This window comes from Glycine max, chromosome 15 (assembly GCF_000004515.6).
Source record: "Glycine max cultivar Williams 82 chromosome 15, Glycine_max_v4.0, whole genome shotgun sequence".
NCBI lineage: Eukaryota > Viridiplantae > Streptophyta > Magnoliopsida > Fabales > Fabaceae > Glycine > Glycine max.
Window position 1 is genome coordinate 49913061 of NC_038251.2, and position 27657 is coordinate 49940717.

The following is a 27657-nucleotide window of genomic DNA, read 5'->3' on the forward strand; positions in this document are numbered from 1 at the left end:
ATATAATTAAATTTCCGTCTGATTCAAACAAACATCGATTTTAAGTTGACTGTTTTTTAATTTGTAAATACACTTGTTAATGAATTGGAGTTATTTGGTGTTATCGTAATTTTAGGACTTATGTTTTTAGTTCCTTAAATTTGAGTTTTTTTAGTCTTTTAAATTTGAAGTTATTTTCAAATCTTTTAAATTTATAAAAAAAAATTTTAGTCATTCTATACAGTATGAACTAAATGGAAATAAGATTTTTGTAATTTGAGGTAATTCTTTATCATTAGAATTTAATTTTCTATTTAATATTTTAAAGTAAGATTTTCTTACCATTTAAAACTTTCAAAATCAAAATAATAAAAATAATTAAACGAGAATGCCACAAAGACAGTAACAGCATTAAGCATATATAGATTATCTAGTGATAAGTGATTACAGGACAGTTGGCGTTGGAGGAGTGTTACTAATATTCATTTATTGAACGAGAATGTAAGGATAATGTTCATCTTTATTTATGCGACTTTTTCAGTTTCTATATTGTTTATTTTATTTATTTATTTTAAATATTTTTTCCTAATTTTAATTTTTACTATTTAGATTTTAAATCATAATATATTATATGAATTTAAATACATTTTTAAACTTAATTATACTTTTGAGATTATAATTATACGATTTTTATTCCTCATGTTCCAATTACGTAAATTAGGTTTTTTAAGTATCACAATTTACATGTTGACACATACTAATATGACTTAATCACACTATTTGATCTTTCTAATATCGCAATTGTGAGAAATTAATAATAGAATTAAGCCACATCAATTTATGTGACATATACAATTGAGAATTTCATGAATAAATAGATACATAAACAATTAAATAATATTATTTCTCGTCCTATATGTAAAAAATAAATATTTAATTTATCAACATCAATAAAAAATAGTTAAATTAGTAGTTTTAATTAATAATATTATAAATTTAATTTTTTTGATAAATATCTATTGAATTAAATAGATTATGTGATAATTATATTTAATAACATTAGTCGTAGTTCAATGCACAATTTTTTAATGTGTCTAATTTATATTGCTAATAAGTCAATAAATAATCTACTTTTATGAAAATAAGTAGAAATAGATTAAAAGTATTAAAAAATAATAATTATTACATTTAAAAGTAGATTGTTTCTTATAATTAGAAAAAAAAATCTTCATTTAGTTCTTATATAAAAAAACAAAAAGTAATTAATGTCATATTTGGTAGTAAAGGGAAGACAAAGAAATGAAGGAGAGACATGGAAATAGGAGGGAGCAACAGAGGTGATTTTGTTTGGTGTAAATGACCAAGAAATTGATTTTACAATACACCGTGTATCGAATGGAACCTATGTGCATTCTATATTGTTCAATGAATCCACAATCTCTATGTCTTTTGTTTCAACCAATCACAATTGTTCATTGAAAACTCAAGCACACAAATCTTTATTTGGTTCTTATATAAAAGACAAAAAAGTAATTATTGTCATATTTGTTAGTAAAGAGAAGAAAACAAAAATAAAGGGGAGACATGGAAATAGGAGTGTAGGGGTGAAAATAAGTTAGACCGAACAAGATTTTTGTTAAATAGGCCTAGCTTGTTTAAAAAATATATAGGTCTAGGATGTTTAAAAATCTCAAGATCTTGATCTAACTTGTTATTAGTCATATGTTTTATTTTTAGGTATAAGCCAACCTATTTGAAAGCCTAACTTAATCTATTAGCCTACTTAAAAAATTATTTCATATTGAACCTTTTATACAAGTTTAACTGCTATTTACATTGAACAATAGACTCATAACCATTGAGAAAAACTCTACTTGAACCAAACTATAATCTATAAAAATCAAAATTGTCATTACTCAACGCATAAGACAAAGGTGAAAATAGGCGAATTAAATTTTATAAGAGTTAAGTCTAACACGTTAATTTGATGTAATTTTATCATTGTTAAGATAACTTGGTTGAAAAACCTATTTTGTAACAAGACCTTTAAGTAAAACATAAAATTATCACTCAATAAGCTTATATGTTTGACTCTTATTGTTGTCAACATTTGAAATATTTTTAAAAGGTAAATAAATGTATGATTTTGATACATCATAACAATTTTAATATAATAATAATACTAAAAAAATTATTATAATTTATACTTACTCAAATAGGCCGATTTATTAAGCCTAAAAGACTTTTTAAATGGCTTAAAATCTAACCTATTTAACCAAATAAGCTTTTATAAAAGTCTAAGCCTAGCCTATTTTTGAAAAAGCCTGACCTAGCTTGGGCTTGATGTAGGCTAGGCCATAAGCCCCTTTGGTGGGCCCGAGTCTATTCCCACCCCTAAGGAGGGAGCAACAAGGGTGAGTTTGTTTGGTTTAAATGATGAAGAAATGTGCAATGACTCTACTCGTAATCGATTTAGCATAATGACATAATTAATTTTACATTACACTATGTACAAGAGGATACCATTTGCATTCTACATCATTGGATGAATCCACGATCTGTGTGCCTTTTGTTTTGATTAATCTCAATCATTCTTTGAAAACAAAGAGACTCATTGACCTCATTAATTGTCTTCTACATCTCAAATCATTGGACGAAGCCACGATATACGTGTATCTTGTTTTTACCAAATCTCCATTGTTCCTTAAAAACACATAGGCCCATTAATCTCATTAATTACCTTGCTATTCAAGAGAGTTTCATTCCTATTTTTTCTCTATTTTCTTGAACCAAATACAAATACATCTAGATTTATTTTATTTTTCACTTATTTTCATGCTCACATGGCGGAATGCACAATGCTCTACCTGTAATCAATTTTGTATAATGGCATAATTGATTTTGCATAATACCATGTACTAGTTGGAACCTACTAGCATCCCACATCATTGAATGAACCCTAATCCATGTGCCTCTTGTTTGACTAAATCTCCACCGTTTCTTGAAAGCACATAAACCTGCCAACCTTGTTAATTGTCTTTTGCATCCCTTATCATTGGATGAACTCCTAATCCATGTGCCTCTTGTTTCGACCTAATCTATATCATTCCTTGAAAGCATACAAATCCACTAACCCTATTTATTGTCTTCGACATCCCCTATCACTAGATGAACCCTTAATCAATGTATCTCTTGTTTTGACCAAATCTTCATCATTCCTTGAAGACACATAAATCCACCAACCTTATTAATTGTCTTACAATTCGAGACTTCTCATCTATATTTATTCTTTATATTTTCTTATAAATCGACCACATCTAAATTTACTATATTCCTCACTTATTTTCATTAATCTATTCCTCTTCTATTTACCCTATTTTCAAACCATTTCTTTCCCTCCTACCAAATAGTGCTCAAAGAATTTCCCATTCATTCATTTCTTGTCCAGTATGCACTACTAGCAAGCAGGCAGTCCATAGTGTCCTTAGTTCTCACTCCCTCACTCTATTTTCCCCCAATAACCAAGAAATCGCTAGAAGAATTAAAGGAAAAAAAAAAAGAAAAAGGAAAAGAAAAAATAAAACAGAGCAACACACCAACCGCATAGAGAGGGAAACACCGAAAAAACTAACTGAACCTCTCTCAGTCAAAATATGCGATTGCGGTGGCGTCGGCGGTGGCCCGGGTTGTTGAGTCCCCGATCGACGGCCAATGCAGCGGCTCGTTGCGGCGGCGTGTGGCGTCGTTGATGGCCCTGCAGATGACTTGGCAGCCGAGTCTCCTGAGTCAGAAACGCAAAACCGGAACCGGTCCTCCGTTAGGGCTCCGTAACCTAGGCAACTCGTGCTACCTCAACAGCGTCCTCCAGTGCCTCACCTACACTCCTCCTCTCGCCAATTTCTGCCTCCGTCTCCAACACTCTTCTCTCTGTAATATTCCATTTCTCCTCAATTTTAATTTTCTTATTTTTTCTTCAATTTCTGTGTTTTTTTGTACTAATTCGCTTCGATTCAGGTGATTCTTCTGCGTCTTCGTGTCCGTTCTGCATACTGGAGAAGCAGATTGCGCGTTCTCTTCGATTGGATCTCACGTACGACGCGCCGTCTAAGATCCAGAGCTGCATCCGGATCTTCGCGGAGAACTTCCGCTGCGGCCGCCAGGAGGACGCGCACGAGTTCCTCCGCTACGTCATCGACGCCTGCCACAACACCTGCCTCCGCCTCAAGAAGCTCCGCCGCAAAGGCGCCGAGGCTAATGGCGGCGGTGGCGGTGACACTGGCGGCGGTACGGTGGTGAAGGAAATTTTCGGTGGCGCCTTGCAGAGCCAGGTGAAGTGTCTGTGTTGTGGATATGAGTCGAATAAGGTTGACGAGATAATGGATATTAGTCTTGATGTTTTCCATAGTAACTCGCTTAAAGACTCCATGCAAAAGTTCTTTCAGCCTGAGGTTTTAGATGGCAACAATAAGTACAAGTGTGATAGGTGAGTCACCGAGTGAGTGTGTGTGCAAGTGTCTGTATGTGTTTCGATTGTTAAATGTAGGTACAAAACTTAGATACAATTCCTTAGGTTAGGTGTTGTTTGGACTGTTCTCTGGTCAGAATTCGAGTTTCACCTTGCTAATATGCATAATTGTTTGTTGCAAATCTTTATAGTGCAAATTATTGTGGTGAAACTCCAATCAGAATTGGAGAACAGCACAAACAACACCTATTGAAATGTATCCAAGTTTTGTCCTATTTGTTTGGGTGTGTTCGTGTTTTAGTTATTGAAGGGATGAAACTGTTTGCGACTGTTGTTCAGTTGTAAGAAATTGGTGGCAGCTAAGAAGCAGATGTCCATACTTCAAGCACCTAACATCCTTGTGATACAACTAAAGGTTGGTTGTATCAGTTTTTTTTTTTCTTAATTTGGTTTTTGGATTAGTCTTGGGACTTTTGAATGATGGTGTGTTGGTGAAATTTGGATTGTAGAGATTTGAGGGTATATTGGGTGGCAAGATTGACAAGGCTGTTGCATTTGAAGAGGTTTTGGTGCTTTCTAGCTTCATGTGTAAAGCAAGCCAGGTATGTTTGGTGTTTGCTTTGAACCAGTTACTACTGCAAAGGGGTGTGTGTTTTTTTTATGTGGAGGTACACACCAGCATGATTTAGGGAGTACAGGGACTTCAAAATAGTAGCCATGTCTTTATTGTATCTGCATCCTTGTTCGACACTTTAAATACTCCTAACTGTATTTTATAATCTTACACTAATACGGACGGAAATATCACGATAATTAGGTATAAATAATAGCATTTGATTACATCTGCAATGTCTCTTGCTCACAAAACATTATTTTCCCTTTGATTTGATTTTAGGTTTTATGCTGATTCTATACAAATTTTGTACACTGTGCTATTGCTATAGCATTTATAAGTTTTAAAATGCACAATATTTAAGAAGAGCCATTGATAATTTCTTTTTAATACATAACTATATCAGTGAATGATGATTGCAATTTACAAAAGCAATGATTGTCATCATAGCCAAAAATATAGCTACATATCTTTTCCTTGGCCATATCAGAATATATTTTTCCCTGTATAAACATGTCACAAAAATTATATATTTTTGCCAATCCATGACAATGTCACAAAAAGCATCGTAGTCAGTTAGTCCTATTCAAAAGAAGTCTTCGTTCTATATTATTGACTACTGTTTGTATAACCTTTAAAGATACATGGGAATTATGAGGTCATATAAATTTTAGTCCCTGTCTAAGTATTAGAGCCATATCCCCAAGTTTATCAGGAATAAGATAAAAAAATTTGGAAGATACTCCCTTGATAGATGATATGTATCTAGGTGTATCATCTGCAATTATGCATATCAGTATTGAATATGGGTATGCCACCTATACTTTACCATTTTTGAAGTATTTGAGCTTCATAGGTTTTGAATGGAAATCCTACAATGATGACTTGGATCATTGTCAAAGTATGTTATTTGAAGAATAGTAGTAGATGTAAGATGAATCAGGTTTTATTATACCACTATATATCTTAGTTTGGAGATCTTAGGTATTGTGTGAAGATTGTTGCTATTAAGCTTTGTGGCAGCTTGTGATATTTGTTACTTTTGGTTGAAGCAGAATGCCAGGTTTGAGTAAGAAATCCATGCCATTAGATCTCTTGTGAAATAAGATTGCCATTAGGACTTTTTGTTTGGCAATCTTAGTCGTGCATTTGCAGTTATTGAAAAAGCATTTTTATGCGGGTGAACCTCTCAAGGTCTTAGTTATTAAGCTTTTAATATTCAGAAAATCCATGAGAAATAAGGAAAGCATTATGATAGAGGTTCGTAATCCATAAAATTCTGAAATATTCTTTAAACTTATCTAAATTTGTTTTTCTTTGTTCAGTTCTAGTTCATATGGAAGTTATGGTGTAAAAAGAAGGTGAAATTACTTGTGAGATAGAAAAGCCTTTTACCTCTTTTGTGACAGAGTATGAGAATTGAACTATTCAATATCCATTGAATATAAAACTCATACATTGTCGTAATATTTAATTGCAAAAGGGGTGGCTAGTTTTGGACTCTGAACTAAATGGTGAAACTTCAAAGAGGCTAAAAATACTACTTATCAATGTGCCACTCGCAATAAAAAACATAAATTGCTTAGTGAAGGCCAATAAAGGTTCAATATTTTTCCAACCTATGCTGACATCTTGTAAGAATGGCGTAATGTGATCAATATTACCCAAGTCTTCCATTTTAATATTATTTTTTACTTTTCTAACAGTTATCTTTATGTAGGATCCCCAACCGGAATATAAGCTCTTTGGCACTATTGTGCATTCCGGCTACTCCCCCGAATCTGGTCACTACTACGCTTATATAAAGGTTTGTTAATTTATAGTTTATCTGTACCCAAATTATGTAGCTGATACATTGATTCCTAAATAACTTCTAATTGTGCTCAGAATCTAATTTTCTATTCTGTTCACAGGATGCAATGGGTCGGTGGTATTGCTGTGATGATTCTTGTGTAACTGTTGCAACCCTGCAGGAAGTTTTGTCAGAAAAGGTTTACATTCTTTTTTTCTCTCGAACTAACCAAAGGCCAGTGGCAAGTTGTAATTCTCTTGCTTCAAATGGTGTAAAGCCTCATTCCAATGGGAGCCAAACATCTGAATGCCCAAAGGTTGGTGTACCACCAAAAGCAGTGCATGTGAAATCAAATTCTGAGCTATCTCCTTGTAAGGATATGCCAAGTGTATCTAAGACTGCTAAAGCACCTTCCAGCTCAAGAGTGAAGTTTGACATTAATGGAAGTTCTTCTAAAAGAAATCCTGCTCCCGTGAGTGTGAATGGGAAAGTTGATGTTTCTAGGAATCAGCCTTCAGTAATAAATGGGCATGTGAAAGATTCAGTTTCTTTGGAGAATGGTAAGAAAGATTCTTCACTACCCACCAGCAATGGCATTGACAAAAATAAAGTTGCTGTTGACAAATTGAAAAGAAAGGAGTCAACAGTTACAAATGGACACACTGGTAATCAGACAGTTGATATTCATTCTGTAAAGTCAGATCTCAAGGAAGATACTGATAGAAGCAGGGTAATAGCAGGTAGAGTGCCTGACAATTTTAAGCATGAAAGCAATGACCTCAACAACAAACCTACAATATTGGGGAATAAGAGAAAGCTACAGGAGGACCCATGCATTTTACTTGCACATGATGGTCAGTCTCAAGCAAGAGTTCAAGAACTGAAGGACATGTAAGACATTACTGAAATTCAATGTCTTTTTTTTTTCTTACAAATTATAGTTAAGCATTTATTTATTTATATTCATTTATTTATTGAAATGTAGCATCTTGTACTTTTGTTTGTGTTTCATAGCCTTGATATAGACATTGGTAGTTGTTTTAGAGTTTAGACTGTTGAAGTTAGTTAATGCTTAAATTTTTTTGTTTATGAAATCTTTTAGTTCTACTGAGGCTTTGATATTTGTAGTTGTTATTAACTTATTGTTTGGATAACCTAATTGGTGAGGAAGGGAATACAAAAAATTGACTCATTTCTTTTGGTATCCAAATCACATAGTATTCCAATTTGAAAGAAACATTGTGCAATTAATAATGGATGTTCCACTATATTTTTTCTTCATTTGGTAATTTATCTCCCTTTCCTTCTATCTTCAATATCTCAAATGCTAAAAATATGTTGATCTGGTTAAATTTTTTCAGAATACTAGTCTTCTTGATTTATACTGTACTGCAATCTTCATGCTTGTGATCGGTCATTCCCAAAATTTTTTAATCACTAGTTAACATTTATTTACCTATTTCTTTTGACAATCAGTTATACAGCTTTACATTCTAAAATACTTTTTATGTCTGATTCGAATACTGTTTTGTTTCTAAAATATTCTTTATATGCTTGATTCTGATATTATGTTTTCAAAACATTACTCAGTCTTGGGAAAGAGGCAAAGTCAGTTTTGAGGTCATGTGGCTGGACAGATAAGGTCTATGAATTTATGCGTTCAAAGAAGTTACATGCACAGGAGGCTGGAAATTTGACAAATGGAGATGAAATAAGGTAAGGTTGATCATATTCTACATTGCTTTATGCATAGTCATTGATATTACACACAAACATGGCTGTTGCACAATTTTGTCAATACTATCATATACCGTTTTAACTATTACATGGCCTTTTAATTATTTAAGAGATTGATTTCCAACTGTGACTATAGATGCCAGCCAGGTGAAGGGATGTAGGGTTCTAAAATCAAGTTTATATTTATTATTATGAATCTTTAGAAAAGTGTGATGCTAGAGGAAACAGGGCTTAGAATAATGTTGTTGGCATCTCTGGTTTAGTGATTGGGAAGATTGGGATTTTTAGCATTTGTTGGAACAAAAGGGATGGCGAGGCTTGGCACAACGATTAAGTTGTGCCTTGGTGATTGGTTGGTCATGGGTTCGAATTTGGAAACAACTTTTGCATATGAAAGGATAAGGATGCATACGATGATCCTCCCTCATACCTTCGCATAGCGAGGAGCCCTCGGGCACAAAGGTACGATAGTTTTTTTGTTGGGACAAAAGGGTATCTTGCAAGGATGGAGAGTAGTCAATGCAGATAGGAACAGTTAGGGAAGCTAGTTACCGGAGGATCATTAGATAAAGGGGGCATTTAGGAAATTGTATTTTGTGAACTGAGCAAGTGCTCTGTTATAAAAGCGGACTCCCTTGGACAGGAGTTTCTCTCCTTGTTTTGTTGAATTTTAGTCAATAAATACAATCATCCTTTTCTTGATAGCAGCAACTTCTGTTTGTGAGAATACATTAAAATTATCCAATGCCATCATGATTATATATTAGAATATCTTATACAATTAGTTTTCACATTTCCTATTAGGAGTATGAGAATAAAAGACTCTCTTTTATTCTTTGTTAGTTGATATGTTTTGTTAAGATTTGTAACAGTTGTTAAACAGCTCATAGGTCTCCTTTCTGTTAGAACTGTGTAACTAACTTGGCCTTTGCTAAGTTATGCTGCACCTTATAAATAGGACTAAGATCTCTCTTTGTAATTCAGTTTTTATCTTTCTCAGTTTTATACAATTGATTTTCCCAAGAGTTTCTCTCTTCTAGATATTTTCTTTGGTTTCTTTCTCTTAATATGGTATCCTAGAGCCTTTTTCCTTCCCCTGTGAGAAAATGGCGTCACCTTCCACAACTTTTTCCCAAACAGTAGCTTGTAAGCTTGATGAGAAAAATTACATGAATTGGCACCAGCAAGTTAATGCTGTCCTTCGAGCTCATCAATTAGAAAAATATGTCGTCAATCCTGTTGTTCCTCTCAAGTACCTCTCTGAAGAAGATCATGCAGCAGGGACAATCAATCCAGAATTTACGAATTGGGATCGTCAAGATGCTCTAATCATGTCTTGGCTTCTTTCTACGCTTTCTGATTCAATTCTCAGTCGTGTTGTGACTTGCTGTCATTCGTTCCAAGTCTGGAATGCCATTTGCTCCCATTTTCATGGTCTTACGCGTGCAAGAACTATGCAATTACGCTTGGAACTGCGAACCATCAAGAAAGGCAACAAATCTTGCAGTGAGTATCTGCAAAGAATTCTGCAATTGTGTGATACTCTAACAGCAACTGGTGATGCAATCTCCAATTGTGAACAAACAGATGCTATTCTTGGTGGTCTTCCTCCTGAATATGAAGCTCTCATCTCTACAATCACGGCATTTCTTACTCGTGATGCTGATGTCTCTGTTCTTGATATCGAAACCATGATTCTTGCCCATGAAGCGCGTCTTGAGCAACACAAGCAAACTGCTCTACAGGAGCCTCTAACATTGAATCTTGCTGAATCTACTTCAGCGCCACATATTGTTCCAGCCAACATTCCAGAAAATCATGTAGTTGCGAACTACGTTTCTGCTCAAGGAGCTGCTACTGCAAATTCTATGCTGTTCTCCTCGAATCCAAACCAGTACTCCTCTCAAGGGAACTTTCCAGCGAACGGCAGCGGCTATGGCCGTAGACAGAATTGCGGCCGTGGCGCACAAGGTCGCGGTGGCCAAGTCCAGTGTCAGATCTGCAAGAAACGTGGCCATGAAGCCTCAACGTGTTACCACAGGTCCGCTGTGGCTCCGTTTGGCAACTTCGGATCCCCATACTCTTTGGTCAGTACGACTTTCAGCTTCAACACAGTTTTGCACCACCCAACTTTGGTGCTCCGCAATTTTTTGGCAACATGCAGCAACCATACTTTGCTGATGGCACCACTCCCACTCCCTGGATGCCATACTTACCTGATCCACATTTTCAGAACCCAGCGCCTCCTTTTGGTTATCAACCCACTATCCCACCCAATAATGGCACCACCCTCCAGCAGCAGCAAATTCCACCTACTGCTAACATTTCCCAGGCTTGGTTTCCAGATTCAGGTGGTTCACACTATGCAACCAATGATCCACATAAACTCCTTCAGAGCAGTCAAGCTGCAGGAAATGAACATATCCTAATGGCTAATGGCACAGGTACAAGAATCTCTTCCATAGGCTCAAATCTGTTTAGGTCCCCCTATTTTCCAAACACTACTCTCTCCCTTAAAAATTTACTGCTAGTTCCCTCCCTTGCCAAAAATTTACTTAGTGTTAGTAAATTCACTCGCAATAATAACTGTTTCTTTGAGTTTCATCCTTCCTATTGTTGTGTTAAATCTCAGGATTCACATAAAGTTCTTCTTCAAGGAGCTCTTGGAGAAGATGACTTATACAGTCTTTACCCTTCACTTGCAAGAACCACTTCTCATAACAACAGCACACACTCTTCTGCTAGTGTCCACAACAGTCTCCTTAGTCCAAAAGAAATTCATCATACTGTTGTATCTAGTTCTTTTAAACTTTGGCATCAAAGACTAGGCCATCCTAACAAGGATGCACTAGCAATTGTACTAAATAAATGTAATATACCCTTTATCAACAAAACTAGCAGTGATTTTTGTAATTCTTGCTCTATAGCCAAATCTCACAAACTACCCTCTTCTCCCTCTTCTACTGTCTATACTGCACCTCTTGAATTAGTATTCTTTGATGTTTGGGGGCCTTCTTCAGTAGAGTCATCTTGTGGATTCTTGTATTTCCTAACTTGTGTTGATGCCTATTCCAGATTCACCTGGATTTATCTGCTTAATCATAAATCTGATGTTTCTAACAAGTTTCAGCTTTTTGAAGCTATGGCAGAAAAACAGTTTCAAACACCGGTTAAATCTATTCAAACTGATGGAGGAACAGAATTTAAACCACTGACACCTTTACTTCAGCAGCAGGGAATCATTCACAGGTTAACTTGTCCTTATACCCATCATCAAAATGGGTCTGTAGAAAGAAAGCACAGGCAGATTGTTGAGTTGGGTCTTGCTATGTTAAATCAAGCATTCATGTCTTTGGAATATTGGGATCATGCTCACTGCCACCTATCTCATTAATCTTCTTCCATCATCACCACTTAATTTTGAAACCCCTTACTACACTTTTTAAAAGAGTTCCTGATTACAAGGCACTTAGAGTTTTTGGCTGTGCTTGCTTTCTGTGTCTAAGACCGTATAATCAGTCAAAGTTACAGCCAAGGTCTGAAGAATGTCTATTTTTGGGCTATTCTGAAAATCACAAGGGCTACAAGTGTTTGAGCAAACAAGGAAAAATATACATCTCTAAAGATGTGATACTCAATGAAACTCACTTCCCCTTTCCTAGTCTCTTCTCTCCAAAATCTCCCAACACTAGCTGCAATTGCATTCCTGTACCCTTCACTAATACACAATCCTTTATCTTACCACCTTCCAATCCTCCTATACCTACTGCTTCCTCCTCATCCACAGAAAATTTCTCTCTTCCCTCACCTAGTCAAAATCCTTCATCAACCAATCAGTCTAATTCCGAAAATACTGCACCAGTTTCCTCTACCAATCCAGTCATACCTCCTAACATTCATCCTATGACAACTAGATCAAAAAATGGAATTGTCAAGCCTAGACTCCAACCAACCTTGCTTCTAACTCATGCTGTGCCTAAAACTGTCAAAACAGCACTTAAAGATCCTAAGTGGAAAGATGCTATGGATGAAGAAATGGCTGCACTACTCAAAAACAATACATGGGAACTGGTTCCTAAACCTCCTACTAGGCAACCAATTGGTTGCAAGTGGGTTTTTAGAGTCAAGCATAATTCAGATGGGTCTGTCAGTAAGTACAAGGCACGTCTTGTAGCAAAAGGCTTCCATCAACAGCCTGATTTTGATTTCAAAGAAACATTTTCCCCAGTTGTGAAACCTATAACAATTAGAACTATTCTGACTTTAGTCACTTCCTTTCATTGGGATCTTCAGCAAATTGATATCAACAATGCCTTTTTAAATGGCAAGCTTGAAGAAACTGTCTATATGCAGCAGCCCCCAGGTTTCGAACATGACAGTAACCTTGTTTGTAAACTGAACAAGGCTCTCTATGGGCTGAAGCAAGCACCTCGTGCATGGTTTGAAAAGCTTTCAGCAACTCTCATCTCTCTTGGGTTCAAGGCTAGCAAGTGTGACCCTTCCTTATTTGTCTCTTCCTCATGTGGAAACACAACTTATACGCTTGTCTATGTGGATGACATAATCCTCACTGGAAATAACAGTGTTCTAATTCAGCAACTCATTTCATAGCTAAACTCTATTTTCTCTCTTAAACATCTTGGCAAGTTGGACTACTTCCTTGGGATTGAAGTCAAGTATAATTCCACAGGTTCTGTCATGCTTTCTCAAACCAAATACATCTCAGATTTGCTTGAAAGTGTAAATATGGAAGAAGCTAAAGGAATTTCCACCCCTATGGTTAGTAATCTCAAATTGTCAAAGCAAGAAACTACATGCTTTGAGAACCCTACGCTGTACAGATCTGTGGTTGGTGCTTTGCAGTATGCAACAATCACACGACCAGAAATTAGCTTCTCAGTAAACAAAGTCTGCCAGTACATGTCCAAACCCATGGAAGAGCATTGGAGAGCTATCAAACGCATACTTAGGTACCTTAAAGGAACTATAACGCATGGTTGGCTAATCAAACCTGCCAAGACCACTCCTTCTATCAAGATTTTTGGGTTCTGTGATGCTGATTGGGCTGCAGATCAGGATGATCGTAGATCCACTTCAGGAGCTTGCATTTTTCTTGGGCCTAATATGGTCTCATGGTGGGCTAAAAAGCAAGTTTTGGTTGCTAAATCAACAACTGAGGCAGAATATCGAAGTCTGGCTCAAGTTACTTCTGAAATTCTCTGGCTTGAATCTCTTCTGAAGGAGCTTCACATACCTTTTGATACTCCTCTAATTTTCTGTGACAATCAGAGTTCAGTAGCTTTAGCTCACAATCCTGTTCTTCATGCTCGTACTAAGCACATGGAACTTGACATTTTCTTCGTTAGAGAAAAAGTTCTCAGCAAGGATCTTGTTGTCTCTCATATTCCTTCTCAGGAGCAGGTTGCAGATATCATGACCAAGCCTCTCTCAACCAGCAGATTCCTAAGTTTACGTGACAAATTTAATGTAGTTGATTGTGCCAATCAACCACCTTGAGTTTGAGGGGGGAATATTAGGAGTATGAGAATAAAAGACTGAGAATAAAAGACTCTTTTATTCTTTGTTAGTTGATATGTTTTGTTAAGATTTGTAACAGTTGTTAAACAGCTCATAGGTCTCCTTTCTGTTAGAACTGTGTAACTAACTTAGCCTTTGCTAAGTTATGCTACACCTTATAAATAGGACTAAGATCTCTCTTTGTAATTCAGTTTTTATCTTTCTCAGTTTTATACAATTGATTTTCCTAAGAGTTTCTCTCTTCTTCTAGATATTTTCTTTGGTTTCTTTCTCTTAATATTTCCTTATCTCTTTATCTCTTTATATATAGTGGTCGTATAGGGGTATGCTAAATTTTCCGTTGAGCTTGTTATGCCTTTCTCCATTTCAACCACCCAATATGTATGTTGTGCATGACATCTTCGTTAATCCCCCATATTTTTGTACTATTGATTTCAGATACTTCAAAAGTTGTGTTACTCATTTTTACCTCCAAAGCATTTTTCTCTTGTTTCTTGATAAAATTATAATGTATATGCTCTAACCTTGCTGTAACTCAAGTGAAAGCCCTTTGATTCTAAATTCTGTCTTCAAAGCTCAAGTTTAGAGTTAACCTCTCTTGATTCCTCAATTAGAATAATCTGTTAATAACATGCATTTAGAGATGGTCTTTGTATGTTATGTTGGGCACATCCAAGATTAAATTAAACAAGGAATTAATGCTGAGTCTGATGTAAACTCATCCTTTTACAAAAGTCTTTAGTTTCTCTTTCTGGAGTTTTCTCATTAGTAGTTACTCCATTTATGTCTGTATGGTCCAGATTTGTTTTCTGAAGCCTTTCACAATGCTTCTTTGTGCACTCAATCATGTTTTTTCAAGTTAAAAAAAATCAATTTGTAAGTCTTTTTTTTTGTTTCAATATGTTTCCATCAGCCCTTGTGGAAGATAAATAGCTTCTATTGTAAACCCACTGGACATAAAACCAAATTGATTCTTTGCTACCATAGTCTCTACTCTTAATCTATACTCAATCACCTTTTCCCTTAATTTCATAGTATAGTTCATTAGTTTTATCCCTTTATAGTTTGCACAATACTAAATATCTCCCTTGTATATAGGAACCAAAATGTCCCTCCTCCAATCATCCTGCATTTTCTTATATTTCAAAATCTCATTAAATAGCTTATGAACCAAATGATACCTTGTTTTCTTACACATTTTCCAAAGTTCAATAAAAATATATTAGGACCAACAACTGTCATTATCCATCCTCTTAAGAATTTGTTTACATGCAAATTCTGCCTGGTTCCCCTACACATTGCATCTCAAGTCAATAGAATACACGATAAAATATTTTTCAAAGTCTCTATTTAGTATAAAGCTGGACCAAACAAAGCCTTAAAACCCTTAGTATTTAGTATAAACAAGGTTAGCGTTTTTATTGTTGTCACATTGCAATACATCAGAACACTCAAGAAAATATTGCTCAAAGTATCTATTTTCTCAATTTCATCCTTCAATACCTAAATCCTATCATTTCAACACTATAATATGTAGTGTACTGATATCATTCAGTGGTAAGCCATTTTCTACACTTGACATTTTAGACTGTTAGCTTTATAGGCTGTTTGCATGCTCATTCTATGTGCATGTTGCATGCCCATGTGCTTTGTTTATACTTGCAATAAAAAAAATGTCAAATGCCTGAGCATAGTCTAACCTTTTGTATTTAGCTATAGTACTATGTAGTACCTATTGAGTGTGTGGGAGTTTGTGATCTGTTTTCATTTCTTTTTTCAAGGGATTGCATGTTCATTTAAGGTTATCTTTTTGAAGTTGATGATATTAAATAGTTCATAATGTGGCTTTGCCTTGACAACCATGTTTTTTTTTACAATTTGCCTCAGTGAAGTACAGTCTCAATTCTTAAAATTGGAAAAAGGAAGAAAAACCAATGGTTGATGAAATCCTAGTTTTAGTTTTATAAATAATTTCGCAGAGTTATTTATTTATTTCTGTTGGGTACATAGTTTTATTTCTTTAATTATTTAAAAACTATGCACTGAAAGTTCCCTTTTCACATTTCTTAATGTATGGACAATGGTGATTGTGATTTGACTCGCTGGTTATAATCCCTGGATGTGCACTACGTGTGATGCAGGAAGTTGTTAATAGGAGATGCACAGGGAGCTTTCATATCCAAGATTCCCGAGTCATTGAAACAGGATATGATTGAACGACTCCGATCATTTAGCCAAGAAAAAAAATACAATTTTCAGGACCTTGATCCGAGAATGGTACGAGGTGATCTAGTATTTTATTCTACAGATTTTCCATTCTATAAGTCTAGTATTTTATTCTACAGATTTTCCATTCTATAAGCCTTTAATTCAGTTAGTGATTTGATACTGATAGTTTCTATTTCATTTTCAAAATGTTGCAGAATGTTGATCTGTCGTGCTAGCGAGGGGTGGTGTGAATTCTGTATTACTAATATATGGATTTTTGTAGTGATGGTGGCACCCTTGCTGGGATGCTCAGTTTGGGTTTGTTACATACTAACTCTTTGAGCTAGTGCTGGCAATAGTAGCAGGAGAAGGTGGAGAATTGTTATCATTGAAGCATGGCTTTGTTGCGCTTCTAGGTGCTTCATGCATATTTGAGATAGAAGTTCAGATTTCATATCTGGCCATAAGTTTTCTTTCTTCATGGAGGCTATAAAGTTCTAATTGAATCTTGAGGAGAGCATGCCAGGAATCTATTCATTCTGTACAATCTATATTTTAGTTATGTACTGGAGCAAAATCTTAATTTTCTATAAAATTGCTCAACAAATTTTGCAGCGAAGATGAGGCCGTGCATCCTATTAACAGTGTCTGTAGCTCTTAAAAATTCATTCGCTATCTAAACGTTTTGCCCGAGAGGTCCTGAAATTTGTGGGATTTATGATTCAATTTTGATACACATCGGCAACTAAGTAACATGGTTAGAAAATAGCTTTCAAGATGGTTGAAAAATTTATAAAATTCTATATTGTTCGCAGAAGCTGCCAATATTTTGGTTGACAAAATGATAGTGACCATTTTAGTCCTAAAAGATTTAGGACCAGTCGCATTACTAACTCTGTAATTTTGGTAGGATTTATTAAATTTGTCTCGAAAGAACATAATTTCAACAACTTCAACTTGATTCGTTAAGGAGTGAAAGGTGATTTTTAGTTTTTAATGTGATCAAAATTTAGAAGTCAAAAACGGTATTTCAAAAACAAATGTTTTTTTTTTTTTTGCTAATGTCAAAAACAAATATTTGAAATACAGTCCCGAAGGGTAATTAATGTGATCAATTTCAAATTTTAGAAGTAGAAAAGGAACTCAATATTTGTTTTCGGAACTGTAAAAATCAAAGTAGGCCGAAGCTTTGACCATTCTACTCACTGAAATGTTGACTAGTAGTGGTTTGATGAAGTGAAAAAAATTTAACGTTTACACACACAATATGCTGATTTTGTAAAATGATTTATTTTGAAATGATTTTTTTTTCTTTCCTAAACGTCTCAATCTGAAACCAATGGAGTAATGTAAAAGTAGTTATTTATAGTAATCATCAAAACATTAGCATTGATGTCATATTCTTCAAATATTGCAATTTGCTGCATTCGTGCAAGAATTTAGAAAGTGTTTGGTTGTGAAGAGAGTAAAGGAGGAATTAGAAGAGAATAGAAAAGAAATATAGGTGATTTGATTGAAGAAAAATAGATGAGAAATAAGATGAAAATATTTGAATAAAAGTTGTTATATAAGTAAAAGAAAAAAAGAATTTTTTATTTATTTTATTTTTATGGATGTGATATTATTTGGAGAGAGAGAATGTATTATTTACCCCTAACTTTTACCTTTTCCCACTCAAATCTCTTCAATTTGGTGGGAAAGATTTTAAGTGTGGGACCCATGGATTTTTAAAAAAATTTCTTCACATCTGTTTCCATCCAAACCACCACTTCATACACATTTTTCCTCTCTTCTTTGCCTTTCTTTCCTCCTTACCTTAATTTGACCCAACCAAACCATCCCTTTAACGGGGAAAGTGGAATATGAATAGTAGCCTCAAAAGTGTGAACATTAGGAATGTGAAACAAAACTCATTATTAAAATATATATGTATGGCCATACAAAAAGTTATTGGCATAAGTGGTCCCTTAATCAAGGTAAGAGGTTTGATCCCCAACTTGGGTATGAAGTCATAATTAGAGGTATCACTTTATCTCAAAATGGACTGATCCAGTGGAAGAAGATTAGTTGGGTACCAAATAAAGTCTTAGATACCTCTAGTTAAATAAATAAAAAATGTATGGCCATCAAAGATCATACTACTCAATGTTTTGTAACCAAGGCTTTGAACCAGGGGTGGCAATGAACCGAGTCAACTTGAAAATAGTTTAAACTCGATTTGATAGTCAACTTGTTGAACTTAGTTCATGAACCAAATGAGCTGAACTTGAGCTAAAAATTGAGCTTGTTAAATAAATGAGTTGAATTTGAGCTGCATATAGTTTGACTCATTTGGTTCATGAATTGGCTCGATATATATACATATATATTATAATTGATTAGATTTTTTGTTATTTTATGTATCCAGGGTGGAGTAATTTTTATTTATGTAGATTTTGGTTGGAATTATGTTTTTTTTATCGTCATACCTTGTGGCCCTACAAAACTAATATAATATGTTTAGTTTTGCCTTCTTAAAAAAATTAAAAAATTATTTTATCTAAAATCTAATAAATCAAAAATTGAAATATATAAGATTTACAAAATTTGACTCTTGGTTCATGTGATTTGAGCTAGTGAATTGAATTGAATTGTTCTTGAGCTTGAATCAAGTTGAGTTCAAGTTGAAAAAAAAAGTTTATAGCAAGTTAGAGTCAAATTTCGAGCTAAATTAAATATTAACGAGTCGAGTTGAGCCGAGCTGAATTGAGCTTGGGTCTACCCAACTCATTTTTGATCTTACTTTCAAATGTCAAATTCAACCTTTAAAAATATTAAAGACCCTTAACCCTGAGAACAAACACAATACAGACTAAAGGAGGGGAAGAGAATGCTTTGCAACAAATACTTCCTGTTGAATCTATTTTTTTCTCCATCCTAGCTTAGGGTTAAAAACATACATAACTATCTTCTCATCAGTGAGGTTTCACATGGAGCATTAGTGAAAATCATCGGTCTTCTGTGGGAGAGGAACCTTCCTCAGGTGCCAATGTTGTTGGGATCTGTTGTCTGGTGCACACCTAAAAAAGCTTGGCTTTGGTGTTGTATCACGAAGAGAGTGATGGAGAAACATTGGACAAAGGCCACAAGGAAAAAAATCAAGATTCAACAACAACATCTCAGATGCAGTCAGTAGCATTCATAGGCAGGCTACAAATGACAAATTGAACATAAGCACTTTGTTTTTCACTAATTTCCAGATTCTTTCAATGTCAAAGATATGAGACAAGGAGGAATAAGCCGCAATAGAAGAAGAAGCTAATCTCAGTGGGTTTGCAAAAAGTAGGCCTCTCATCGCTTCACCAGAAAGACATCAGAAATAGAGTTCGACCTAATGTAACTTATGTAAATGGTACTTCAAAGCAGAAGAATGCATTGGTGGCAAAGATCAACAAGGTACAACAGGGATCAAACAAATTTTATGGCTTATCTTTTGAGGTAGCAAAGGAAGATGTGAGGAGGCTTAGTCAGGCATATGTAGCATGGGTCAACAGAGTGGGAGATGCATACATCACACAAAAAAAAGTTACATATAGGAGGCTTGTTTGGGGTTAGAGCAACTCCATTGAGGGCTAACCTAGTTCTACTCGAGACAGATGAACTGAAAAATATGGGAGATTATATTAATGGAAATGTTGGTTGGGCTTAAGAGTGTGATGGAGTGAGCTTATGTTTCCTAAGTTAGAGGCCAGGAAATACCTCCGGAATTAAGGTGAGAAGCTAGAATTTTCTGAAATTTTTCATTGCCTTCCTCTTATTCATTACATGTATTTATAGCTAATGAAATAGAAATGATAGCTACTAATCCTAAAGGCCTGACCAACACTAAGGGGACCAACTATAATTGAGTGGATAGTTGAGGGGAACAAGCACTAACGTAGAGGGGACAAGCACTAGCTAGAGTTGGGGAGGCAAGCACTACAATATAATTCCTATACTACCCCTTTGCTAACAGACAAGATAATTGCTGAAGGAACTCAGTGGATGAACCCCTCCCATCCTGAGGGCCTCTTCGTGATTCTTCTTGGCCTTGTGGTGCTATCATTCCCTACTCCACTAAGAAACACCTTTTCCTCAAGGTGGTAGCTAGCTTGGAGTTCAGACCAACTCTCCTAAGTTGAATCCTCAAGTTGCAGGCCAGACCATTGAACTAAGACTGATAGTTGAGGCGGCATGCTATTGTCCCACTTAAGATCCAATATGGTCAGTGGTTCCACGATAGGGTTATTATCCCATGAAGCTGATGGAAGGGGTTGGTCCGACACTAAGGGGCCTTGATGAAGCTTTAGCTTGGAGCAGTGGAACACAAGATGGATCTTGGCTGTCGGGGGTAGTGCTAATCGATAGGTCACTTTGCCCAACTTTTGAAACTTGTTATCGGCTAATGAAGTCTGTCTGTATGGTCTTAACTTTACGTAAACCCAATACCCAATAGCAAAAGTAACCTCGCAACGATGAGAGTTGGCGAAGCGTTTCATCTGCGCCTGAGTACGCTCAAGTTTTCAACGGAGGGTTTCAAACATTTGTTGTCGAGAAGTAAGAAGGAAGTCCACTACTTCCACTGACGACGAACCTGGAAGGTAAGCTAGAATTCCCAGCGGGGGCTTGCCGTAGGTGACCTCATACAACGATAAATTGGTGGAAGAATGGCATGTGGTGTTGCAGCACCACTCCGCAAGGCACAGAAACTTACCCTATTGGGATGGCTTGTGGTGAACAAAGCTTCGTAAGTACTGTTCTATAATGCAATTGAGCACCTCCGTCTGGCCGTCGCTTTGAGGGTGGTAGGCGATGCTCATGCACAGTTTAGTGTCGCTTAACCTGAAAAGCTCGCTCCAAAATCTACTTACGAAAATGGGGTCACGGTGGGAGATTAAACTCCTAGGGAAGCCATAGAGCTTGCACACTAGATCAATGAACATCTGGGCCATTGTGTGAGCCGTAAAATCGGTAGGACGTGTTCTGAAATGGGCCCCTTTTGAGAAACGATCAACCACAGTCATAATTACTGTTGCTCCCTGATAGTTTGGTAAGTCGGTAATGAAATCCAGGGCGATATCTTCCAATGGGCATGATGACGACGGGATTGGCTGGAGTAGACTAGCTGATTTCTAGGGAACATATTAAGTTTGTAAGCAATCAGTGCATTGCTTAATAAATTGTTGAATATCCTATCGCATACCTTCCTAGAAGAAACTCTGTTGGAGGCGACTAAGAGTTTTTGCCAACCCCATGTGACTACTTAAAGGGGACTTATGGTATTCTTCCAGGAGAAAAGGGATGAATGAATTCCCACGATTAAGCCAAATACGACCCTTGTGGAGGAGAAGATTATTCCTGATGTCGAACTCTGGGTGATACAGAGCTGATTTGCGAACGCGAGTTATAAGGGACTTGAATTCCTCCGTCGCATCTAGTTCAGTCTTGAGGCCATCCAGAAATTTGAATTGGGGCACTGATATAATCCCAAAAGCTTCCGCTACAGGGTGAGGTTCATGTAAGCGCGATAGTGCATCAACCACGACATTGTTGTGTCTCGCCTTGTACTGAATCGTTTAATTATAACCGATGAGCTTAGCAAGGTACACGTGTTGTTTCGGGGTCTGAATCGGTTGCGACATTAGTTCACGCAAGCTTTTATGGTTTGTGAGGATGATGAAGGCGTGACCCAGAAGGTACTGACGCCACTGTTTCACAATGGTGGTTATAGCGTGTAGCTCGCGGATGTAAGTTGAGGAATGAAGCAATTTAGGGCAAAATTGCTTACTGAAAAAAGCAATTGGATGGCCTTGTTGCATTAACATAGCTCCCATTCTCGACCCTAATGCGTCAGTCTCGATGACGAAAGGAACACTGAAATCTGGGAGAGATAGCACTGGTGTGGTAGTCATGGCCTACTTCAAATTGTCAAAGGCCAGTTGAGCTTCTAAGGACCATGCAAATTGATCCTTGCACAGTAAATGGGTCAGTGGTTCTGCAATTTAAGCATAAATTTTGACGAAGTGTCGATAGAACCCAATCAAGCCCAAGATCCACGCAGGGATTTGGGAGAGGACGAGACCGGCTAATGCAGCATGGCCTGTATTTTGGAGGAGTCGAGTTCAACTCCTTGTACAGAGACAATGTGGTCGAGATATTCAATGCGACGCTGACCGAATGTGCACTTGGATAATTTTAGGTAAAATGCACCCCATTGCAGAGTCTGTAAAACAAAGTCAAGGTGTTCGAGATGAGCTTGGAAATCGCAAATGTAGACTAGGATGTCATTGAGGAATACTAATACAAATTTACGAATGAACGAATGAAATAAGTCGTTCATCGTAGCTTGAGTTCGACTCTCAACGAGAGCACCAATTGATGGAGTGAGCTTATGTTTCCTGAATTAGAGGCTAGGAACTACCTCTAGAATTAAGGTGAAAAGCTAGAATTTTCTGAAATTTTTCATTGTCTTCCTCTTATTCATTACATGTATTTATAGCTAATGAAATAGAAAGGATAACTACTAATCCTAACGGTCTGACCAACACTAAGGGGACCAACCATAACCAAATGGATAGTTGAGGAGAACAAGCACTAACGTAAGGGGGGGACAAGCACTAGCAAGAGAAGGGCAGTCAAGCTGCCAAAATCTTGAATTGTCTGCGTTGATTGAACCACTGTGTACAATATATACAAGAATTAGCTACTGACTTCCCACGAAATTTTCCTAGAATTATGCTATCAGATTACATATTTCCTAACATAACAAAGTCAAAGATATATACAAATAATCTAAACAACCTTCCTAAAATAAATCCCAAATCATATCTTAATCTTTGCTGATATGATTGGATACCACACAGATAAATATAGCAACAATATATACATTAGCGTATCCTCATATTACCCCCCTTAAGGTGGTGCATGCAAGTTTTGGATGCCCAACTTGCTTAACAAGAACAAAAATTGCTTTGTCCCAAGAGCTTTGGTGAATATATCAGCAAGCTGAATACGACTAGGAACATAAGACGGCTGGATAGTATTCTTAAGAACCTCATCCCGTACAAAATGACAATCAACCTCAATGTGCTTTGTTCATTCGTGAAAAACCGGGTTCTTAGCGATGTGAAGAGCTGCTTGGTTATCGCAATAGAGTTGAATTGGTTGAGGGTGAAGCACAACAAGACTAGATAAAATAGCTTTCAGCCACTTCAATTCACATATGGTGTTAGCCATGGAGCGATATTCCACTTTGACAGAGGATCGGGAAACCGTATGTTGCTTTTTGGTCTTCCATGAAATAGGCGAGTGACCAAGAGAGATGTACCATCATGTAAATGATCTACGAGTAAGTGGACAACCAGCCCAATCTGAGTCACACCACCCATACAATTTCAGATCATTGTCGCTGCGCAAGAGAATACCTTGGCCGGGGTTCCCTTTCAAGTATCGAACCACACGTAAGGCAACATGCCAATGTTCTTTGCGAGGTTGCTGCATAAATTGAGACAGAGTATGGACACAGTAAGAGAGTTCAGGCCTAGTGAAACACAAGTAGATGAGTCGCCCAACAAGTCGGTGATAACGACCAGGATCAGAGAACAACGAACCCTCAGCCAATGCTAACCGATGATTTTCTTCAAGAGGAAGAGACATTGGTTTGGCTCCAAGTAACCCAGTCTCAAGAATAATATCTGTGGCACATTTTCTTTGACACAAGTAAATTCATTTGGGTGAGCGAGCAACTTCCACTCCAAGAAAATATTTCAATCTTCCCAAATCCTTTATATGAAGGCATCTATGAAGATAAAGCTTAAACCGAAGAATAGCTTCAGAATCATTACCTGAAACAATAAGATCATCCACGTAAACTAGCGCCACAAGATGTACAGTTGTAGTCCGTAAAGTGAAGAGGGAATAGTCAGAGCAAGATTGACAAAATCCATAATTCTTCAATGCAGTAGAAAGCTTAGCAAACCAGCACCTTGGAGCTTGCCTCAAACCATAGAGTGATTTACGAAGTTTGCATACCATTCCTTTGTGTTCTGTCATGAAACCGGGAGGTAGTTTCATGTACACATCTTCTTGAAGGTCACCATGTAAGAAAGCGTTGTGAACATCCATTTGATGAAGTTCCCATGCTTTAGCAGCCGCCACAGCCAACACTGTACGAACAGTAACCATTTTTTCCACTGGAGCAAAAGTTTCAGTGTAGTCTAGCCCTTCAACTTGGTGATTTCCCAAAATGACTAGCCTTGCTTTGAATCTCTCAATGGTTCCATCTGAGTGATACTTGATTTTGTAAATCCACTTGCAACCAAGAGCTTTCTTCTTTGGAGGCAAGGTAGTAATGGTCCATGTACCGTTATTTTGTAGTGCCTCAATTTCACTTGCCATGGCTTCTCGCCAGCGTTCATCTTGTACGGCCTCTGAAAAATGCATCGGTTCTCGACCTGCACTTACTGCTGCAAGAAACTGACGATGCTGATTTGAAAATCTATCACAATTTACATGTGAGCTATAGGATAACGCACACCTGAATCATGTGATGAAGCGGAGGAACAAGTAGATGGGCTCAACTTGATCATGGTGTTGGTCACATAATCACTTAACTTCACAGACGGTCGCTTGATCCGATGACCTTTTCCAAGTGGAGAGGTGGGAGGAATGTTGCTTCTTGTTTCCGGTCCTTCACTACTACATTGTACAACATCTATGCAATTCTGTTTTTCTAGTGGTGGTGCAAAGCTTTGGGGTTCATTGCTTGCTTCACTAGCACCCCCCCTAATGTAAGCATTTGTGTCATTATCATGGCCATTTTCAACCATACATTCCTCATCCATACATGGATTAATGAGGGGCACCAGTGATGTTGGGGAAAGATTATTGATTGATTCTTCAAATGGGAATTCTGTTTCAACAAATTTTACATCTCGTGAGACAAAGAAGACCTCTCTCTCTAAATCATATAATTTCCATCCCCTTTGACCATATGGATAGCCAACAAAAATGCACTTACGGCTGCTACTATCAAATTTGTCTCCCTTTCTATCTTGATTGTGTGCATAGCAAAGCGAACCAAACACGCGCAAGTGGTCATAGGAAGGAGAGGTTCCATGGACGAGTTCATATGGAGTTTTTCCATCAAGGATGGGCGATGGTGTCAAATTAATCAAGTAACCTGCGGTTAAAATGCACTCACCCCAAAAGCGAATTGGAAGTCTCCCTTGAAATCTTAGAGCCCTTGCTACATTTAAAATATGTCTATGTTTCCGCTCGACTCTTCCGTTCTGTTGCGGAGTGCCAGTACATGATTTTTGATGGAGAATGCCATGTTCAAGAAAGTATTGTTTCAAACAAGTGAATTCAGTTCCATTATCACTTCTAATCACTTTAACGTGTTTATCAAATTGTCGTTCAATTAGAGCAAAGAAATTTATCATTGTTTGAGACACTTCCCTCTTTTCACTCAACAAATATATCCAAACAGAACGGGAATAATCATCTACTAATGTTAAAAAATAGGATGCACCACATGATGAAGGAGTTCTATAAGGACCCCATAGATCACAATGTATTAAATCAAAAATGCCTGATGCACGATAAGTACTCAAGGGAAATTTTTCTCTTGTCTGCTTTGCTCTTTCACATATTTCACAGACTTTATTCAAATGCTTACCACTACAAGTTACATTAGGGATCAATTTAACAACCTTAAAGGATGGATGCCCCATGCGTTTGTGCAAGATATCAAGGTCATATTTTGTACTGGTATGATAAGCCTTGGAATTTCGAACACCATGATACAGATAAAGCCCATCTTTCCGCTCACCCGCTCCAATCAGCGTCTTCAAAGTGCGGTCCTGCATGGCACATATTTTTTTTGTAAATTGGACTACACAATCTGTTTCATCAATCATTTGTGACACAGAGATAAGATTGCATTGTAATTTTGGTACATAAAGGACATTTTCAAGTTTGAGACCCCCATCAAGAATCACCGTCCCTTCTTTGGTGGCAATTACTTTTTCTCCATCAGGCAATCCCACCGGACATCCTCGTATTGTTCTTTGTTGACATAAATTCTTCAAATACCCTGTCATATGGTTAGAAGCACCAGTGTCTATTATCCACAAATTATCAGGATGCTTACCAGTCATTTTCTCAATCTCATCTGTCTTACGGTTGTTTAGCATCTCAACAAGAGTTTGCCACTGTTCGTTGCTTAAACCAGGCAGCTCAGATTTCTCAACGTGTGTTGCGTTAGCTCGGGCCATGCCTCCTCTGCCACGTCCAGCTGAAGTCCCATTTCGTTGCTGATTTTTGCCACTAGATTTGCCTTCACTTCGTGGGCGATCACCCCACCCGTCAGGATATCCGACGACTTGGAAGCAATTCTTATCATCATGTCCTGCTTTCCTACAAATAGAACACACCATCGATTTGTCTTTGATTTCTCCTCTCCACTTACTTTTATGTCCTGCTTGTACTGCAAGACCCATGACTGCTCCTCTCTCTTCCTTTGTTATGCTGATTGTTCTCACCCTTTCTTCTTGCACTAGAATTGCGTATACACGATTTAATGAAGGTAGAGGATCGGCAGCTAATATGTTAGACCGCACAGTACCATAACTCGCATCATCCAAGCCCATCAAGAACTGATGAACCCGCTCTTCCTCTCTTCGTTTTTCGAGTTTGGTTGCAATATCACATTTGCATCCTCCACATGAACACCGAGGGATCTGCTCATAATTCGCGAGCTCATCCCAAAGTGTCTTTAATTTGCCATAGTAGGAAACCATGGTCATCCCTTGTTGCTTGCAATCAGCTAATTCCGCTTTCAGCTGCTGGATTCTCGGACCATTTACAACTGAAAAACGATTTCGAATGTCCTCCCACAAATCTTTTGCGTTTTCCGCATGTCACGGTTGAACGCAGGGTAGGTTCAATGGCATTCAATATCCACGACACAAGCATGAATTGAACAGTCCACCAATCTTCCATTTCTGGTGAGCCATCGTCAGGCTGTTCATAGGTTCCATCGATGAAGCCCCACTTTCTCCGGGCACACAATGCGATTTTCATTGCTCGGACCCATTCTTCATAATTCTCACCCCGCAACTGCACTTGTGTGATCAAGTTCCCAGTGTTGTCGTTTGAGTTTAGATCATAAGGAGAAGGTGTTTTCTTGGTACCATCGATATGAGGCTTTTTATTTTCTGCCATGGCTCTGATACCATGCCAAAATCTTGAATTGCCTGCGTTGATTGAACCACTGTGTACAATATATACAAGAATTAGCTACTG

At 37.1% G+C, this 27657-nt stretch overlaps 1 protein-coding gene across 2 annotated transcripts; it reads left to right on the plus strand.

Moving 5' to 3' along the window:
* Positions 1–3484: 3484 nt before the first annotated feature.
* Positions 3485–16951, plus strand: LOC100820436 (ubiquitin carboxyl-terminal hydrolase 25). Of its 2 annotated transcripts, none has more exons than XM_006598110.4 (9): positions 3485–3908; positions 3994–4462; positions 4784–4859; positions 4954–5046; positions 6778–6864; positions 6971–7740; positions 8440–8565; positions 16266–16408; positions 16548–16951. In XM_006598110.4, the coding sequence occupies exons 1-9, from the start codon at positions 3728–3730 to the stop codon at positions 16553–16555; spliced, it is 1953 nt and encodes a 650-aa protein (XP_006598173.1). In that variant the 5' UTR covers positions 3485–3727; the 3' UTR covers positions 16556–16951. The 2 variants fall into 2 exon arrangements, with proteins under 2 accessions (XP_006598173.1, XP_003546773.1); XM_003546725.5 differs by having other exon boundaries at positions 3488–3908; positions 16266–16401.
* The last annotated feature ends 10706 nt before the right edge of the window (positions 16952–27657 follow it).

Coding starts and splice junctions, on each gene's coding strand:
- LOC100820436 (XM_003546725.5), top strand. CDS start 3,728: ATGGCCCTGCAGATGACTTGGCAGCCGAGTCTCCTGAGTCAGAAACGC. Junction 5,047..6,777: donor TCATGTGTAAAGCAAGCCAG/GTATGTTTGGTG, acceptor ATCTTTATGTAG/GATCCCCAACCGGAATATAA. Junction 8,566..16,265: donor ACAAATGGAGATGAAATAAG/GTAAGGTTGATC, acceptor CGTGTGATGCAG/GAAGTTGTTAATAGGAGATG.